At 40.1% G+C, this 20,163-nt stretch overlaps 1 protein-coding gene across 2 annotated transcripts; it reads left to right on the top strand.

Annotated features, from left to right (window-relative positions):
- The first annotated feature begins 193 nt into the window (after nt 1-193).
- LUC7L3 (LUC7 like 3 pre-mRNA splicing factor) lies at nt 194-19,438 on the top strand. Of its 2 annotated transcripts, XM_051797991.1 has the most exons (11): nt 194-406; nt 6,967-7,033; nt 8,025-8,064; nt 8,292-8,436; nt 9,455-9,529; nt 9,619-9,723; nt 10,834-10,995; nt 11,400-11,674; nt 12,164-12,324; nt 17,224-17,364; nt 17,470-19,438. In XM_051797991.1, exons 1-11 carry the CDS (start codon nt 308-310, stop codon nt 17,649-17,651), a joined length of 1,452 nt encoding a protein of 483 aa, XP_051653951.1. In that variant the 5' UTR covers nt 194-307; the 3' UTR covers nt 17,652-19,438. The 2 variants fall into 2 exon arrangements, with proteins under 2 accessions (XP_051653951.1, XP_051653952.1); XM_051797992.1 differs by having other exon boundaries at nt 195-406; nt 17,224-19,438.
- The last annotated feature ends 725 nt before the right edge of the window (nt 19,439-20,163 follow it).

The following is a 20,163-nucleotide window of genomic DNA, read 5'->3' as shown; positions in this document are numbered from 1 at the left end:
GGCTCCCGCCGTCCCTCACATCGAGCCACACACGAGTGTCGCTGTTCCCTGTTTCGGTCGCTGTTCCCTATTTCGCCGTTTCTTGGGGGTTCGCCCCCTCCCGCCCCTCAGGCCCCTCAGCCGCCGCTCACCCCGCGGCTCCCGGGGCCGGGCCACGATCCGCGGCCGTGAGGGCCCGGCCCGCGCGGTGCATTGTGGGCAGGGCGAGCGCCGCCGCCATTTTGTCTCTGTCAGGCGCGGCGCGGGCGATCGGGGCGAGGCGGCCGAGTCGGTGTGTGGCGAGGGGGGATTCGGCCAGGACGACACGATGATATCGGCCGCCCAGCTCCTCGATGAGCTCATGGGCCGGGACAGGAACCTGGCCCCGGATGAGAAGCGCAGCAACGTGCGGTGGGACCACGAGAGCGTGAGTGCAGCGGGGCCGCCTCTCCCCTCTCTCCCTCGCTCCGCTCCCGCATCGCGGAGGGCCGGAGGGTTTGTCGGAGCGACATGGGCGGCTTCTCCCGGTCTGGGGGCAGCCGCGAGGGAAGGGGGAAGGGGAAAAGGGATGAGGTGCCGGGCAGCGCGGGGGGTTCCCCGTGGTTTGGCGGGGTGCGGGTCAGGCCCTCCGCGCTGGGCCCTGCATGGCGGCCGGGGGCGGGCCGGGCCCTCCGGGCGCGGGAACCGCGCCGGGCCCTCACCGGGAGCAGGAGGAAGAGGAGAAGGAGGAAGAATAAGATCCCACCACAGCCAGGCTGTTGTTGTGCTGCTGGAGGGACAGCCCCGTTGTTTGGATGTCGGCGGCCGGGGCCGCTGTTAACGGGAACGGGCGGTCCGAGAGGGCCGGTGGTGGCGGAGCTCTCTCGTGGGGAAACACAAATACAAGGCGGGGAGAGAGGCTGAGGTTAAAGGAATTCTGCGCTTCTGAGTAGAAGCTGCTGGCTTGCGCGAAGAGGGATGAGACAGATGTTCGTAGTTTGGAAGACAAATGTCTCTGGATCTCTTCCTGAGGGTGGTGTTGGGGGAGGAAGCAGGAGGGTCCGGGAGTACCGGCTTTAACGTCTGCAGGTTGTAGCTCAAGAAGAACCGTAAGACTTCTGAAAAGAAGCTTTGGCTAGGAAAAGCTTGATTCTTTTCATGCCTTCTCAGTCAGAGGAAGGGGGGGGGCGCACACAAACATAAACAGGACTGTTTTTTAGCAGTAGTTACGTATTTTTGTTATTGTGGTGATTCATTCATTTTCTGCAATAAGTAGCCCAAACAAGACTTCTAATTATTATTTTATTATTATTCTGCCCAAGAATGGTGGAGCTTTAATGAATGATGACTTTTAGTGACGACCATCATAATTGTATTGTAAGTTATTTCAGAAAAACTCAGTGGTAGCCACAAAGTTCTGTAGCTGCTTCTTTGGGAGAGATGAACACTGATGTGTTTTTTAATTTTATTTTCTCTCCGTTCATGATATATTTTTCGAGTTAAAGTGCACACTTACAGTAATTTATCACCTATGCAATGGGAATTTCTGTGGTTTAAGCTGCACAAAGCATTTGGCTCCTCCTGCTTTAGCATTTTCTTGGGATGTTGTTAATTTGGAAGGAGGGAGAAATCCTTGGGTTTGACTGTTCTAAATCGCATCTTAATCACAGAAGCGGAAATTTCATGTTTTTAAACGAGAGATATGTTATTATAAGGATGGACAGTACACGTTTGAATTTGCCTTGCAATGCATGAGATAAGGACCAGTATCTGTCCTGCCATAGATTTTGCAATTGCGAGTCCCTCCCTTGAAAAATGCTGCTGTATAGGTAAACAGTGGGAGTCAGGAGGAGATTGTGAGTTCAGGACCTTCTTTATGTTTTTCTAGACTTATTAAGCAAATATCATTATTCAGCTAGGTGTTCAGTTATATTTTCTTTTGATTGTGAATTCAAGAATGAGTTATATGAAAAGTGAATGGCTTGAACCATGTTGGTCCAGGTAGGACAAATAAGGGGATTGGTTTGGTTTATTCCTTAATGTGAGAAAGACTTTTTTTTTTTCTTGCTTTTTTTCCCCCCTCCTCATTCTCTTTTGACAAGTTTGGATTGTTTTCTTCATCTTCGAGTGAGCAAATCACAGAATATTTTCAGGGTTTTTTTTCAATTACAGTTTTAGGTTGAAGAGTTTGACTATAATCACTGGACTCTGTCTCTAAGCTCTTGCTCAGTTCTGTTGTTTCAGAAACGGGCCTCATCTCTCCTTCCCAGCCCTCTGACAGTTCAGACAGTAAGATCTGTCCTGTGAATCCAGCAGGACTGTTACAGCCTCAGGGTTGAGCCTTCAGTTTTGCAGGAACTGCTGCTGTTTGCTCACCTTTTGCTTTTATTTATAAGTTTATAGGATCATAATTAAATACAACCTCTCTGAAAGGAATGTTTTCCTAGGTTTCTGTAGTCAACCGACGAGTTCATAAAAAACAAAAATTACCGTTAAAACACGTGTTCGACTTTCTGCATCTCCTAAAGATTCAGTTTGCAGTGCTGACATGTTTTAAAACACAGGAAATGCAGATAAGGTTCAAATAGTAACGTTAATTCCTCTCCCTGACTGCTCTTCTGCTTTTCAGATGAAATACATGCGCTAATGTCCTTTCTTCTGAGATTAGACATAGATAAACATGCAACCTTTTCAGTGTCAGCATGTTGTGTTCCTCCCAAAGTTTAGGATTTTGTGTCACGTTTCATCACTTTTAGGCATGGAATATTATCAGAAGAAGCTGATCTGTATTTTGTTTATCATTTGGAAATTGCATCTAGGTGGCTCTGAGAAACTGGGAGATGCAGTGAAATACAAGATGGGAGTGGAAGAGGAAGGTGTGTGAGCAGTGTGTGTGATAGCTGAGCAGTAATTTGCAGAGCCAGTGAAACACGTTGATCTGTATTGTAAAACCTTTTGTAGACCTAAAGTTCTTACTTTAAAACTTTGACATGATTAAAACCTTTCATATTTAAAAATTGGAATCCCACTCGCTGTGTATTTCAGTATTGCAGCATGTCCTTAGGTGATCAATCCTGGTTTTGGCATAAAGGCTTTGTTTTATATAGGGAGATAATTATTTGTATCATTTATTTCAGTCTTTCTGCTTACTGTTAAGTGTATTTCTGGAACAGTAACTCTATTGATTCACACGTTGCTGCTCTAATATGGTACCTGCACAGAGCGAGCTTATACGGAAACAGCGATTGCGTAAGAGTTCTGAGCCTGGTCTGTAGCACAGGAGAGCCCAGCATGGACTGCCTGTGCTCTGTGTAAGGCTTTGAAATTGTGGTGCTTCCTTCAAGGCAAAGTCATGTTTTCAGATAGCAGGGAGGGGTGAAGAGCCAGAGAAATAACTGTGACCCATTATCTCTGATAATGCAGTTTCTCAAAATGAAGGTTCTGTTTTCAGAATATCATGTGATGGTTTTAGGTATTTATGATGTGTTACACTTTTATTTTTATAATACCAATGACCTAAATGCATCTAGGTAGAATTTAAGGACTTAATCCTTCAGGGGATGGAGGGAGAGGACTTAAGTGTTATTTGTTTTGGAAGAATATTAGTAATGGAAGGTTATCTGTAAGAGTGGGTTTGGAAGAAGGGCTTATGTTTGTTTGGGTTTGGGTGGGTGGGCATTGCTCATAAAATGTCTGATGCATGGGAGCTTTAATGGTTTCAAAGAACTAATCTGTGTGAAGGAATTTACTAGTTTTTGATGTGTAAGCCATAACCTGCTGGATTTTATTCTCAGTCTTTTTACTAGGAATTGCCTGCCTAAAGGAATTTGCTTGCATAATTGTTTATCATTGTTAGAGAGATACTTCTCCCTCAGTAAATAGATTTCTTGCAGAAGAGAAGCATATTAATGTAGAAGCATTAACCATAGAGAGCTGTCAGTAGCTTCTTTATGTGGGAAAGCTTTGAACTGCTTCCCAAACTCCAGAAGAGCTTGCAATTCTTGTTGTTAACTTAGTGGACATCGAGGTAAAGGATACTACTTTCCCAGTTCCAGGAGATTTCAAGGATTAGTGAATTTGAGATGAAGAAGTGGAAAGTTCCAAGTGCCTGTGTGCATTCTAGTGTCTTATCGAAATGTGAGATCCCAGGGGCTTTGAGACACCAGCTGTGGCTGATCCTACTGCAACACTTTGACAGTAACATTTCTGTTACACCTTCTTGGTAGTGGAGTCCTCAGAATAATTCAGCAGAAAGGAATAAATGCTTGTTACCTGCCTAGGGAATTATCCATACTGAACTGCCTGTTGCTCTGCTCCTGCATATATGACATGTGTTTCCATATTACTTGTGCTAAGTGCAGTGGCCTGATAAGCCATGGATAAGTGATGTTAGTTGAAGCTCATCAGTCACCTCTGTTTCAGTCCTTTAATGGCTCTGTGATGCTTCAGCCATTCCTTGTCCCTTTCTATTCTTGCTCATCACTGATTATTTAGGACTGACTGTGAGTGCAGTTGATGGTGTGTCCAGCCTGGGAAGGCAGGTGCTCCACGTGGTGAAGCTGAGCTGGAAGTAAGATTCTGCAGGATTCTAGCAAGCTGTGTCTTTCTGTTGGTGAGCATAAGGAAATAGGGATGGGAGGGGGAGAAAATTGCTGCAGACACAGTGATCTGAACCACTCAGAAGTGAGTACTTCTCTGCAGGTGCTTCCTAGGAGAGAATGTCGTGTAATTCACTGGCTGCCATCCTAGTGCTGGTAGGAGAAAATTATGGCAGCTTTTCAGTGTGGGCAGGTTTTATCGTTTTGGGTTTGGGTTTTTTTTGTTTGATTGGGTTTTTAATATATAAATAATTAAACCAGTATGTGACTGTTAAAGCTGCATATTTTAGTATTGGTTACTACAATTTTTCACTGTAGCTATCTCTTCATAAGGGGAGGCATTTCCTAGGAGTGCTGCTTCATAAAGCAGTTTTAATAATTTCTGATTTTGGGTGGGAGTGGGGTTTTTCTGTTTTGTTCTATGTTGAATAACTTTTCCTTTGCTCCTTTCGTTGGTACTTGTTTCAGAAGTATTACAGAACAGTTTGCTTAGTGTTTGAGTTGATAAGAGATACTCTACAACTTTTTAGCAGCATAATATGGTCAGACCATGCTCTGACCTATGTCTTAGGAAATTTGTCTAATCCATCCCTGAAATTTTTTGAAAAGTGCCTTTTCACTGATCCTAAAACTTGAATGTGAGGATGAGAAAATGGAGGAAGAAGCTAATGTAGAGAGGAATTAAGTTTCTGATGACAAGTACAGGAGTTCTTACCAGAAACTCTTCCCTTGAAACATCTTGATATTAAAACAAGGGATATTGCAGCTTTCAGAGAAGAGAGCAGATTCAGAAATCAGATTTTGTTCATATCTTTCTCCTTGCTTCTGAGAAGAAAAAAAAAAAGTGATTTTATATATTTTCTTAGCTGTTCTTAATAAATTACTTCAAATAGGTGCCAGTGTCCTAACCTGGATCGTGGGAGAAGTATTCACATTATATAATGAGAGATTTTTTTGTTTGTTTGTGTTTTGTGTCCATGGCTTGTCAGTAGAAAGCCCGATTGTTTTTCTGTGTAATCTGTAAAGCAGTCAGTAGAGTTTTAACTTCCGTAGCCTGATTTGCAGTCTGGCAGTTAGCATGGAAAAATAAATCAGACTGATCTTATTTGGGCAACTGGTGCCACAGGCATTTCAGTGAGGTGGTGGTGTGGGGTAGGTTTGGGGTCTCTCTCCTAACCCCCATTTGTTAAAATACTTCAGATTTTATCTTGGGAAATAATAGGTTGCAAATCTTTGTCCCTGGTGTATGTGAGAGGATCAGATGGTTGTAATAGAAATCACAGTTATTAGATTTGCCAGACGTTAGAAATATAAGATAGAGGAGGTGTTGGAAGAATGTCCAGGCTAGTTTTGGATTTACACCTTAGTTAATGACAGTCACATCTACAAGAATGGTCTAGTGAAGACTTAGTTATTTGAAATGTTTATGAAGTTAAGGGTGAAAGGATTTCTGATTTTACCCTTATGGCTGTTCTGATGGATAGGCAGGAGATATTTCTGTGTTATGAACTTCAGGAACTGACCAACTTGACTAGCTAAGCCCACGCTCACAGGTGAGGGTAAATAACCTTTTTAACAAAAGATGGTTTTATCCCATCATATGTTAAGTATTTACTCGCTAGACTTAACAGGTTGGTGGTTTTTTTGAACTTTCTGGTGGTGGTTTTCTCTTATCAAAACCTGACTTGGTAATGCAAAACCAGACTATGCAGAAACAAACCAAACCCTTTCTAAGTTGGCAGGAAACCAGGTTAAAGGAGTGTCTTCCCTGCCTGCCTGAAGGGGTATGTGATGTCTCTTTGCCTCTCATTCCTAAAGCAGGGATTTTTAAAAGCATTGGAGTGGGAAAGCTTCTGGATAGTTACCATACATGTTCCTAAGTGTTCTGATTGCCCTCAGAATCCTTGAGGCAGTACCTGGTGTTTGGGTGCTGGTGGCTCCTGTTCTCCAGGCCAGGAGCTCTGAGGAAGTGAAGCCTGAACACAGAGTTGTTCCCAGCAAGCAGAGGAACTTGTTCCACGCTTCCATGGCAGACATTGTCACCTCTTGTAGCTTTTCACACTTATATTTCATTGTAACTTATTAAATAGTCCAATCTGATTTACTTCCGCTGGAAATATTAAGTATTTATATTTATAAATTGGTGATACTTTCCTTTAATTTTAAATATTTAGTGGTAAAATTAAGAAATACTGTTATTGCAAGGGAAAGTAAGATTTTTTTGTGTTTTGTCATCAAGATGCACTTTGTAGCACTTAGTGCTGCCAAGAAATCCAGAGGGTGTGTAAAATTTTCAGAAATTTTGTGGTGTACAAAGGAAAGATTTACACAGTATTTTAGAAATAGTGTTTACCTAAAATTGCCAGTTTAAGAGACAAAAAATAATGCCTGTTTCTTTCTTCTCTGTCAGGTTTGCAAATACTACCTTTGTGGCTTTTGCCCAGCTGAATTATTTACAAATACCCGTTCTGATTTAGGTAAGTTTCTAAGTCTTGACATTTTTATTCACTTACATGTAATTACAGCTGAGCTTTTGTTTGCAAACTACATTTTTATTGTTAATTGCTCTGTCAAGACACTTTGAAAATAGGCTTTTATATTCCTAAAGGGTTGCCAGTGATATAATATGCTAAGAACAATATTTATTCCAGTTCCTACTTTGTCTAAGTGGAAAAAACTGTATAAAAATTTTTATATTACAGTGTGAGCTAAATTACTGGGTTGGGGTGGTTTTCTCCTGCTGAAGTGTTGGTTCTAGTTTGATTTACTCTACCTGGGCAGGATTTTAAGTGTTTTTGTGTGACTGTATATTATTGAGCTACTTTACTTTAGAGACTCATCTACTGTAGTAGTTATTTCTGAAAGCCAGCTCTAAATTACTGATGGCTTTCAAGCAATGGTAGTTTGGAGATGGTAAGTAATATTTCTTGTCTTAGAGTTAATTACTGAGTTCATTGAAGAGTTTGAGAATCTGGGGAAGGTGGGAAGTTTTAACATGAGTACCTTTGTGAACTCTGAGCACATACCTCCTGATTTGACTCTGAAGATCAGTGTTTTAAGTGGCCAGCTTGTTGCAAACAACACTGGAAATTAGAAAGTGCCTGATGAAATTACCCTTCATGTGTAATTTTTCTTTAATTGTTTTTTAAGACCCTAGGTGTTTAAGATATTACATTGTTAGTTGAGATTTACTGATGTAAAAACTTGATCTGGAAATTCTATTTTACATGAAGACTTTGTATGTCACTCAGAGTCTGTTTTGGTTTTATAATTACTAAACCATACTGGCATGCCTTTTCTTTAACGTGTCTTTCAAGCTCCAAGCAAAGGAAGCAGAAAGGCAGAAGCATAGAAGTCCCTGGGAAGTGTTTGTAACTCTCTTCTCTGATGGTGCACAAACAAATGCTGATGGAATGTGAATACCCCATTCAAGAATGCAAACTTAAACTTTTTGTGTTGTCTTTTTAGGTCCTTGTGAAAAAATTCATGATGAAAATCTACGTAAACAGTAAGTATGTTGGTTGATACATTAAAGCAAATAGTGGTTTTGTTTGAAATTTGTTAAAAGCAACCCAAACACGACAAAGTTATTGCTTTTTGATTTATGTAAACATTTATTTAAATGTATAATACTCTCTTTCTGTGAGCAAGAGTTTATAATATTGTGTATTTTGTTACTTGTTTTCCATCTGTGGTGGATTGATGCGAGCTTTTGTTTGTAAAATGTTTTACCAGGTATGAGAAGAGCTCTCGGTTTATGAAGGTGGGCTATGAAAGGGACTTCCTGCGCTATTTGCAGAGTTTGCTGGCAGAGGTGGAGCGCAGGATCCGGAGGGGCCATGCCCGCCTGGCGCTGTCACAGAACCAGCAGTCCTCTGGGGTGAGTCTGGAAGAACCACTGAGGCAGCTTTTCCTGCAGATAGCATCTTTGTGGTGTCTTTACCTTATCTTTTCAGGTAAAACGTACTGTCTTCCAGAAGATTCCCTTTAGATAAGTCTCTTCATCTGTTAGCCAGCAGATTGCATCAAGCCCTAACGGACAAGCCAAGTGGCTCCACAGTCAGCAGGAGCCCCTCTCTTTTCTCCCCATCTGTTTATTTAGAATCAGTATCTCTGCTGGGAATATTAATCCTGTTTAGTATTATTTTTGCCCTGACCACCTCAATTTACCTTTTCTCCCTTAGCTGAATATTCCTCCTTCCCTGCACTAGTAAGCTAGCTGTATCTTTTCCCATGATGGAGCAGTGACTGTGGCCTGTGCTCTGTGGGTTTTGTGACTGCCAGGACAGCCTTGCTCCTTTTTGCTGCTTCACCTAATTGTTCTGTGCAAAGTGCAGTTGCTTCAGAAGGAGCTGTGGACAGTATCCAGTCAAGAGAGATACTGGTTGTGGAGCAGAGCAAAGGTGGGAGGGAGGCAGTAAGTCTAATTTGACAGCCTTCAGAGAGGACACTGCTAACTGATACATCTTGGAAGTGACATTCTTTTTGCATTTGTGCTTAGAAGTCGAATTTCAAAGCCCACGGAACTTCTAAGTCATACTTGAATGTCTGCAAAGATATGTAACAGCTGCATGGCAGTTTGAGAGTTTAAATTTAGGACTTCCAATTTGGATATCTTACCTTTTATGGGCCAGGACCTTGAACATTTTTGTTGACTTAGGATGAATTAGTGTGACTAGACTCAACAAGGGTGGAGTAAGCTGTGTCAAGCAGTGTTTTATGTTAGACTAGACTATTATTAGCAGCTCCTCCTGCGAGAAGAGGCAGGAGGATGTTATTCCTGAAGTGTCTCTGAAATATGAGAAGACGTACCTTTGTGTTTTAAAGCTGTTTTAACAAAAGAAGAAAACCCAACAAGCAAACAAAAAACCTCCAACTCACACTTGTACTGTTTGCAGGGAGCAGGACCCACCGGTAAAAACGAGGAGAAGATTCAGGTGTTAACTGACAAAATTGATGTACTTCTACAACAGGTGAGGCTTTTTTAACCCCTCTAAGAGAGATCTCTTGCTTTTGTTACTTGATCAGAAGTTACATTTGAATTTTTTTTATTGTCCTTTAGATTGAAGAACTGGGTTCAGAAGGAAAGGTGGAAGAGGCACAAGGAATGATGAAACTTGTTGAACAGTTAAAGGAAGAGAGAGAATTGCTGAGATCTACAACTTCAGTAAGTTATGTGTTTGTTTTTTGTCAGACATTTCAAAATTTGGTGCAGCAGTACATTCTGAATAACCTTGTCCTTCCACTGAAGGCATGCAAGGTCTGAGCAGAATTGATTAGATAATAACAGGACATTTAAACATGTTAATCCAATGTTTTATTTTGCATTCCACCTTGAGAGTGGGCTTCCTGCAAACAAATTATGAAATTATTCACCCAGCAGTCCTGGAGGTGAGCTTGCACCTTACTCTGGTTCTGGTCTCAGTTAAACTTTACCCTGTACCCTCTGCAGTATAATTTTACTGAATTACCAGTGTGGCTGTTACAGAAAGCCCTTGTGTCAGGGCTGTGGCTACAGACAGGCATCTGTCTGACTGTGAGAGCCACAGAAGCCAGAGGGAATGTGTTAAGTAGCAAGTTCCTGTCAGTAAAAAGGAGCTTAAGTTTAAATATTATATTTTGGAGTTTAATGAAATGCTCAAATTGAGTCTTATTTTTTAAAAGTTCTTAAATGTTGCAGGCAGTGTGTTTATGTCCACAGTGTATGATTCATGAACATTGTACAGCAGTAACCACACTTGGGTGTATGTTGAAATTTCAGTGTATTTCTCATATGTCTGTTGAATCAGTTTGACTGTCATCCTTTTAAAGAGAAGCTCAGCATTCCTTTTTTTATTTCTTCATGGGATATTCTAGCCTTTTGATTCCTTGAGACATGTTCCAGGGTTATTCTGCAGCTCCTGACATCTCAGTTGATGCAAAAGAAATCATCTTAAAACTGAAAAGGAAAGCTGTAAAAGAAAAACTTACAATTTTGTTTTTCTGAGATTGCAAGGAAGCTGCAAATATTACTGTGTACATGCAGTGAGGAGTAATTCTGTGGTTTCTATTGGACTCTTTCCTTGTGGCTCACATGGAATGACTGTAGGTATCCTCTTTTTGCCCTGTTCATCCTAGTAGGTGCAGTGCCCTGAAGACAAAGCAGGCAGATACAGTTTTCAGCTTTCAGTAGTGCCTGGGATTTGACAAAAGTAACAGTAAAGTTCTAAAACCCTTCACTGGCTTCTGGCTAAAACTTGTTTTTCTTTTGCCTTATCAAATATTTTTCTTTCTGCAGACAATTGAGAGCTTTGCAGCCCAAGAAAAACAAATGGAAGTGTGTGAAGTTTGTGGAGCCTTTTTAATTGTAGGAGATGCACAGTCCAGGGTAGATGACCACTTGATGGGAAAGCAGCACATGGGTTATGCCAAAATAAAAGCTACTGTAGAAGATTTAAAAGTAAGTATTTCCTCCAGTTACTGAACATGATAAAATTGCTTGGAGGCTTCCCATGGTACATAAAAGGCTGTCCAGTGGACTTCCTCAAGAGAGTGAAACACTCCAAGGAATGGAATCTATTTAGGAGTGTGCTTGACCTTGTTGTATATGATTACACCAGGTACAAGCAAAGATGTAAATTTTTATGGCCTTTGTGGCCTTTGTTCTTGAGAGAATGACCAGCAAAATAAGACAAAGGATTTTCTTTTCAGGGATTTTAGGAAGTACTGTCCTTTGTTTAGAAAATAACACCTGAAATATTTTAAAAGCTTAAACTTCTGCATCCTCAGAATCTATAAACTAAGTATATTCAATGATTTAGCTTGACTGATCTTCATTTCTTCCTGTGAACTTGTTTTTTTAAGGAAAAGTTACGAAAAAGAACAGAAGAACCTGACCGTGATGAAAGGTTGAAAAAAGAGAAACTAGAACGAGAGGAGAGAGAGAAAGAGAGGGAACGGGAAAGAGAAGAGCGGGAAAGGAAGAGACGGCGTGAGGAGGAAGAAAAGGAGAAAGAAAGGGCTCGTGATAGAGAGAGGCGTAAAAGGAGTCGCTCCCGGAGTAGGCACTCGAGCAGAACGTCTGACAGAAGGTCACGAGACCACAAAAGGTCAAGAAGCAGGGAGAGAAGGCGAAGCAGGTGTGTGTGTGTGATGTATTTTCGTGTAACTTTCCAAGAGATAAAAATCTTAATATCTATCAGCCTGGGTCACATCACTGGTTTGTTAACTTCAGTTTCTTTTTTCATTGGTTCTAAGGATAAGCAAGTTTTTGCTGTATGTTCACTGTCTTCTCTCTCCATTTTAGGAAGTAGGTGACACCATTGTGGTGGAAGTGGTTTTATGAGGGAGCTCATAGAAATGCTCCCAAAGAATAGGGTCTTGTTTCTTACTTAAGTTGGTCTTTATTTCTTGGTGGTAGATATTTTTAAGCTGTGTAGTTAAATGTTGGCGTAAATGAAGAGGGCAATATGAAGCCCTAATGTACTGAGAAGTATTTAGATACAGTATGTTTTGTTTTCTGCAAATAATCAATGTATTGGAAAGTGCTGCTGTTTCACTGTTTTATATTCTGAGTTAGAAAATAGCAGCTGAGATTGACATTTTTGAAATTTTCTCTGAATGTCCAGGAGTCGTGACCGAAGAAGGAGCAGAAGTCACGACAGATCAGAAAGGAAACACAGGTCTCGCAGTAGGGACAGGAGACGGTCAAAGAGCCGGGATCGGAAATCCTACAAGCACAGAAGCAAAAGCAGAGAGAGAGAACAAGACAGGAAGTCAAAAGAAAAAGGTATGTTTGTGTAAAGACTGAGTTCATAGCAAGTTCTGAAACTAATCTTCCCTTAGGGTCTCAAAAGCTCTTAGTCTTTCAGTGAGTGACTGAGAGCTCTGAGCATCAAATCAGATCTGGTTTTATAGGCTGTGTATGTTGCTTTTAACCAATGTGGAGCATTTTTTTTTCAGTTGCTGTTACTGCACGTGTGTGCATACATACACCTGTTGCACTTTGTCTGCAAATGAAGTGTGCAAGGATTTTTATATGTTTTAAGACCTGTTTACCTTTAGGAAAGCATAAACCTGTAATCATCATTTCCTAAGAGTGAATGTCTTATATTCCTACCGTTAGCAGATATTTCTGATATTACCCTTTGCAGGTACATGTTTTGTGGGAGATTGGTACCTGACTTTTCACCTGTACCATGTATTACTTCTCAACACTATCATTTTTCCTTTCTTATCCTTTAACAGTACTTTTAAGGTGTTTTTTTTTCCAATCTATGAATGCAGTCCAGGATAAATCTTGCAGAATTTCTGTAATGTTCTAAATGACAATTCGTGCCTTCTCCCCAGTCTCCTGCTCTTCTCCCAACCCTTCTCCCTTGTTTTTTGTTCTGGCTTTTTGTTTGTTGTTTAAATGAAGTGAGTTTTGCTTTGTCAGTATTCAGGTGAGTCTCAACAGAAAGCTGTGTTAGTCCTTGGAATGCTTTTATAGCTGTACATGCCATGTACCACAGCACTGATGGTGACTCACTGCTTCACCAGAGGCTGGTGCTCAGAAACTTTAAGTAGAATTAAAAAGAGCTACAGAGGGAACACTACAGATTCCCATTTTGTGAGAAGATACTAATTAACTGTTATTGCTAAATTTCCCCCTTTAAAAGTCTTTTGAAACTTCTGGAGGAGCGTAGTACTTCTGGCTTAAACCACTGGCTCTGGGGAGCTGACTAATGTCCAGTCCGAAACAGCCACCCCACTCCACGGGCTGATCATCAGTAATGGATGAAACTATTCTTTTATGTTCCTAAGGTACTTTTGAGGTTCTCTGGAATGAAAGGTGCTCTGTGCATGTTTCTGGATTCCATAGGCCTGTCTGCCCGACCCTTACTTCTCCATATTTATCAAGCGGGTTAGTTGCCAAAATGTTGGTAATGCTTCATATGTTTCTCTTGCCTGACTTCCTTGGACTGTTATAATTTTTCTGGTTTATACTATGGGGCATCTTTAGTATTGATTCTTCTCTCGCTTTCCTTTGCCTTATAGGCAAGTGGTTTTAGCTGCTTGCTCGTTGGCAGTGGAACTGATTGCAGGTTTTAAACTCAGACTCAGTGTTGTAGCCTAAATCTGTCCATTTGTTACTCTATTCCTACCTGATACTGTACCCTTTTTGCCTGCTTTATGAACAGATTTCTGGTACTTGGTCAAGAATGTCCTGTTCTTCTGAATGTGTGTATCTGTGCATATAAATAACTGTTTTCTTATTTATTCCAATTTGCTCTGGTTTTGAGCTTTTCAGTTCTTTCCTTTATCTCCCCATAAGCAGAGGAGCTAGTGAACTTTCTTCAGCATCTCAGTATTTTTAGTTTTAACTTGACTGATTTCCTTGCTGGCTGTTTTATTTGCTGCTTGCTACTTTCTTCCTCCAGAAATGAGAACAGTGAGGTGATGCTGTGAGCTGTGATGAAAATTCCACCTGGGAAAATCGATAACTTTGTTTGACTGTGCAGCCCTAACTTTTGTAGAAACACAAATAGGCCTTAGAGCAGGACTGTAATGCTGAAGAAGTTTGTGGTTTTCCCTTTGCTGAGAAAATCTTTAGGAGAAAAAAATACCAAAAAAGGTGGAGGGGGAGGAAAAACCCAAAGCAGTAGTAGTTACTAAGCAAACACTGAATTTCTGTAAGCATTACATCCTCATGTTTGCAATGTGGCACTGTAGATAGGTGGTTAAGTGGAGAGCTTTAGAGATTCATATATTTGAAGCACGTGGCTTCCTGCTCTACTCTTTGCACAGAAGGTAGTAATGTAGAAGTTAAGATTTAACTTACTACATTTTGATGCTCCATTGGGAATATTGGCTTCAGAATCTAGTTGTCTTTATAGGCACCACTGATCTGCAGTTACAAAAGTAAGCAGCAAAGGCCTGGCTGTAACTGCTCATGTAGTGCTTTTCATCTGAAAATCTCAGGCTGCTTTATAAACAGGACTCTTTAACAGCAAAAAACCAAGGCACAGTTGCCCAAGACTTGCCTACTATTACTCATTAATTAGTGCCACACTTTAAAAACTCAGAAGTCCTGGCTTCTTGTTCACTAAAATACTGTAGAAGACAGCAGTCAAGGTTGCAAGAAAAAAGTCCGTGTTAAAGGGAGGCACGTAACTTGTGACTCAGCTTCCAGGGACAGGGATACATTTGCTAGAGGAGGGAGCCATCAGCCATAAACACCAGCTTAATGTAAACCAGCAAAACACAGGTACTGTTCAAGTAAGCTCTCAAGAGTAGATGAAATAAATAGGGTTTTTTAATAAGAAAAGGAAAACTGCTCTCCAAGTACCTTTGTTTTATGAGGGGTTAATATTGGAATGGGCCTCCAGACCACTTAGGCTTGGCTCTTTACCTTCCTTAATCTGGATTCTGATACTTACATAAAAATAATTGTGATTGTGTTTTTGTATTAGTGATTAAACCTCAGCAAACACTGCCAGAACACCCAAACCCTCAGTGATACTGGATATTATATTTGACTGATTTTTTCATTCTCTGAACAGTAAAACCATTCATTTTGTCGTGGTAAGAATTCTCACAAAATACATCTCAGTTGCCCACACGAACTCAAACAGAAAAATGTGCATGTGTTGAATCAGGAAACAAAGTCAATATTATGTGATTATACCTAATAGATCACAGCTGAAATAATGCACACAGTTTCAACAGCAAACTAACTGTATGTGCTTTTAAAGAGAGAACTCTTACTGATTAAAAATACAGTGGAGGAACTTAATTTCTTGCAGATACTCCAGAAGTTGAAAAGTTCAGTTACTGGACTATTTGTTGAATACACTTTTTCAGTTCTGCTTGGCAAACTGGAGGTTTGCTCTGGTAAACCTATTTTATTACTAAAATTTTTTAGAAGAGTTTCATCTTTCATACCAGTTTTAACAGTAGTTTTTTTTAACCTTAAACCAAATTATCCTTCCTGACCACATCCAAGAAAACAAACAAGACAGAACAAACCCCTGCACACTGCACATCCATAGGGCTATTAAGATCTACCATATCTACATAGGACAGAAGATAAGATTATTGGACTGACTACTAGTCCTCTGCGGGGAAACAAGACTACTATTCCTCAGTGGATCTACGTGTGCACCGGAGATACCTATAAGGCACAAAGCGAAGACTTTTTAACAAGGTTAGTTAGAGTGCAATCTACCTGCGGAGTTGCAAACCCGAGGGCAGACAGATCCAAAATGACTTAGTCCTTCAGTGAGCCGTGTGACGTTGCCCTGTGCTTTCTCCAAGCACCCTGCACTGGATGTGCTGCTGCAGGTGAATCCTCAGTACTGGTGGTCATTAGGCAGTTGTGCCCTCATTTCTGTGTGGGGGCTTTACCCCTCCCTTTTGGTGATCTGTTTTAAAACAAAGAAGGTGGGATGTTGCTGCTCTTTAAAAGCTTAATTTCTTGCTTTGTCTTCTGGAATATAAAAGTGTGTTATGCCAGTCTAGGTGATAACGTTATTTAAAATAGCTTTTTCAGAGTGTTCGATCTGTGGGCTCCTGTGTTGGGGATTTATATATCTATATTATTTATTTTAATTGCCCGGATAGCAGGGAATAATCAGAAAAAAAGAGCATGAATGTTGTTCTGTATGATGACATCTGAGAGGTTGGTTTTTTGCATTTTTTTTTTCTCTCCAAAGTGTCTTTACTGATCAAGGGTTGAATATTATGGTTTGAAATAATACAGAAAGAACTGATATTTTTATTAAATTTGCAAATACTGAATTTACAGCTGAGGCACACAGCTCTAATACTGAATGTTTTTCTTCCCATGGAAATATTTTTACTTCTGGCTTCCTTCCTTCTTTGAAGATTATTGAGGAAAAGATGGGTTTTTCAGCAATGTAGCAAATGCTTCAGTCAGCTTTCCAATTCATGATGAAATTGCAGGGTCCTTCCCATCTTGCTGTTTCTTTGCCTCTGAAAAAAATGGCTTTTATATATCTTCCAAATTGTCTCCCCAAGCCTTTTTAATGAGTGGTTTATAAATGACTGATGTTTTTATAAAATGGAGAATTAATAATGCTGACAAACGTGGCAACTTCAAAGTTAATTTTGATTGTCACTGTGATCCCCACCTTCAAAGCTGGCAGTGCTAAATATTGTTTGTTTCCCCAAGTATTTGATAGTTTGGGATTGCTGCTTTTTTAATTGGCAACTGTCGATTTATTTGATAACACACCAATGCATTGTCCCACCACTCTTTCCTGATTCTCTTTCAAGAACCATACTTAATGAGAATTGTACACCAAAGAAGGCCCTACACATCAGAAATTAAAACTTGGGGACCAAAAGAGTCCCAGAATAAGTAAGGAAGCCATGCACCATAATTACACATTTGCCTAACCTCTTTAACCCCCAATTTGTGTATTTTGACAGAGAGCTGAGTAGCTGCCTCTGTTAGGAGGTCTGACCTTTCTCCTCTTCCCCCACCCTCTACTGTCCCCTTTTACCTTTATTTTGTCCCCTCTCCATTCCAGCATGGTAGTCTGAAGCCTATTTCTTTAACTTTATGAGTACTACTGTTATTGCTATAAAAGTAATTGTCCCATTTTGTATGCAGTATGTATCTCACATGTGCAATGTTTGTTTTTACTTTGAAATCCATGGTCAATGTCTTCTTTCATGGCAGAAAAGAGGGGATCTGATGATAAAAAAAGTAGTATGAAGTCCAGTAGTCGAGAAAAACAGAGTGAAGACACAAATACAGACTCGAAGGAGAGTGAGACTAAGAATGAGGTCAATGGGACCAGTGAAGACATTAAATCTGAAGGTGACACTCAGTCCAATTAAAACTGATCTGATATGACCTCAGATCAGACAGAGGTAAGTGCATTATTTCAAACTTTGATTAGGGCTTTTTGTTACTGTTTAACAGTGCAGCGTAAGTATGCACAGATGAAGATGGAACTAAGTCAAGTAAGAAGACAAACTAAAGCACCTTCTGAAGGAAAAGACAGTGTAGTCCTGCAAAACATTTTGAGGTACATTGTTTTGTCTCAGCTATTTTGTAGCAGACTCGTGCCCCCATTAGTGTGCCTCTTTGGGACATATTTGTAATATAGTCACCATAGAAAAATTAATTATCCTTTTTTTAATTTTTAGGGATTTTGTTATCGTTTTTTAAAAAAAAGTTGAACTGTTTTTGTATTTAAGTCCATATTGTGTTGGTACATCAGCAGAAACTTTTGCTTTAATACTTAATATTTGAGGCACATGTTGGACTACTTTGTTTTCATATAAACTGCTAGTATTTCTTTGTCAAGGATGTTTCTAGTTTTTTTGCTTTATTGCCTTGCATTCTAATGCAGTTTGTTCTGTAACTCGAGAGCCAGTAGCATTGGATTGATGGAAGTGTAGGGTTTATGAATTATTGCAGCTGACTACCATACCTCACACAGCGTTGGTGTTGTGAGCGGCCCATGAAAAGCCAAATTAAAAATCAAGGATTCAGTCAAACTAAGCAGGTACTCATGCCAGGTACTCCTTTCTCTACCCACATCCATGTTTGAATGCTGTTGCCTGTAATCTTTAAGCTTACTGTTGTGTTTTTGATTTTGAAGATAGTGCAAAGGACTTTTTTGTGTATTGTGTGAATACTGTAAATCTGATGTTAACAGAATGGAATTTTCTTTCAACTGTGTGTAGGGATGCAGTGCTGCCCAGAATTAGATATCTTTAAAGAGTTTAAAATGCAATAAACACTACATAATAATCGCCTTGTTACTTTCAATGCAATTCAAGTCTTTAAGAGGTATGTGCTTAATATTTCCTACTGTGTAGGAGAATTTGCAGTCAGCCATAGCACAGAGCAGTGGAATGGCTGGTTAACAGGCTTGTAAGGCAGATGTAAATGCAGAGACAGATGCCACCAAATGATTACAGTGTTGATGGCAGGAATGTATGCTGGAAACTGTTTGTGGGAAATGAAGCAGCTAAACAATAGGCAATATGATATTGTATTAAAAGGAAAACTTGAAGTTTTTTCCCCACGCTTGACATAGCTTTCTTACAGAAGGTCTTTAGTTGTATTCCTGAAGTAAGGAACTAACAGTGGAGAGTTCAGCTGATAAATGAGCTTCTTGCAACATAATTTGTTACTGTAGTTGCATTATGTATGCTAGGAACTCTTAAACACTTAATGTTGATATTAAACCATTAATGCTACATCATTGCTTCTAAAGCCAGTCATGGTCAATGGTGATGTTTTTGTAGAGTTAAGATGACAGCTAACAACTGGGCCAATGTATAGGAGTGGTAAACAAAATGCTCATAATGCTGTCTAATCGTCTGTTCTCCCAAAATTTTGCATTATAGGACTACTACGTGAAGAGTCTGCGAAGACAGTGGAAGACAGCTTAAACTGAAGATCTGCTTTAAAATGAGGTGAAAGAAAGCTGTAGTGGCGTAGAAAAATATAAAGTTGAGTTAGAATTTTTTTTTATAAAATTTAATTCAGGACTGGTGTTTCCTCCCAGAGTTCAGAAAGATGTGTTGATAATAGCACATATGCTACTGAGAATATAAGTCCTGTATACTTTTTTTTTCTTTTAAGACTTTTTAAGATAAGAAACCAACATAACCTGAACACATGGCTTGCTCAGTGTTTAATTGCAAGTTTTCATTCTCGGACTTTAAAACACAGGAATAAATGTTTAGTATTTGTGTGAATCGAACTAAAATGAAATCCCATTTTTACAACTAAGCTATTCCTAGCTTCTTGATATACGAGAAATGGAAATAAAATATCTTTGAATTTCTGTTACAAATTTGATTGTCTCTGTCATTGAACGTTTAATATTAAATAAGTTTCTTTCCTAATAAATCTACTCATGTCTTCAAGCTTAGTCCATTAATTTGGATGCTTAGTTATTCTGTGCTGTTTGTCGGTTTGGAATTTTTTGGTGCCATCAGTATTTAATTTCAAGGTCACTTTGTCAGCAGTTAGATGCTGTTGGGTTCAGTGTCCCCTAAAAAGTGCAGCTTATGCTGCAGTTGGTTAAATTATAGAAATCGTGCAATAAAAGTGTAGGTATTAAGTCTTTATAAAAGCAGTTCAACTTTGAAAGCCTTATCAGGAAGATGCCAGTGCTGGGACTGGCCATGACACTGCCCCATATTTGCTTTGCAGTGTTCATTTGGGATATTAATTTATGCAGTTGGTAAGCACAGTCTGAATGTCAGAACAGATACAGGGGAAGGGAGATGTGCCTTATGCTTCTGTGTGAAGCTGTAGTGCAAACAGGAGTAAAAGAACTGCAACCTGTACTAGTCAGTGCTGTGGCTGCAAGGCATTGAATTTACATTCTTTTAAAAAAGCACTATCCTTCCCATTAGTATTCAGGACATGACTGTCCCTGTAACCGAAGTCAGACACGGACAGAGCACCATTGTGACTTGCTTGTGCTGATTGTGGTGTGCCTTGTGTGGCCTGTGTGTGTGCAAGTGCACTCAGAGTCTGCGTGTTGGTCCCTCTGGTGAGTAGTGCTGGGGTTTGGATGAGGGGATGATACCACTTCCATTTTTGACTTTTATTGTTCTAAAGCAGGTATGCATGCAGGGGGGCACAGGG

The sequence above is a fragment of the Manacus candei genome, unplaced genomic scaffold (assembly GCF_025592945.1).
Source record: "Manacus candei isolate 608988 ecotype Guabito, Panama unplaced genomic scaffold, ASM2559294v1 h1tg000047l, whole genome shotgun sequence".
NCBI classification, from domain to species: Eukaryota; Metazoa; Chordata; class Aves; order Passeriformes; family Pipridae; genus Manacus; species Manacus candei.
Note: the sequence above shows the minus strand (reverse complement) of the source record. Positions and strands in the feature narration are given on the sequence as shown.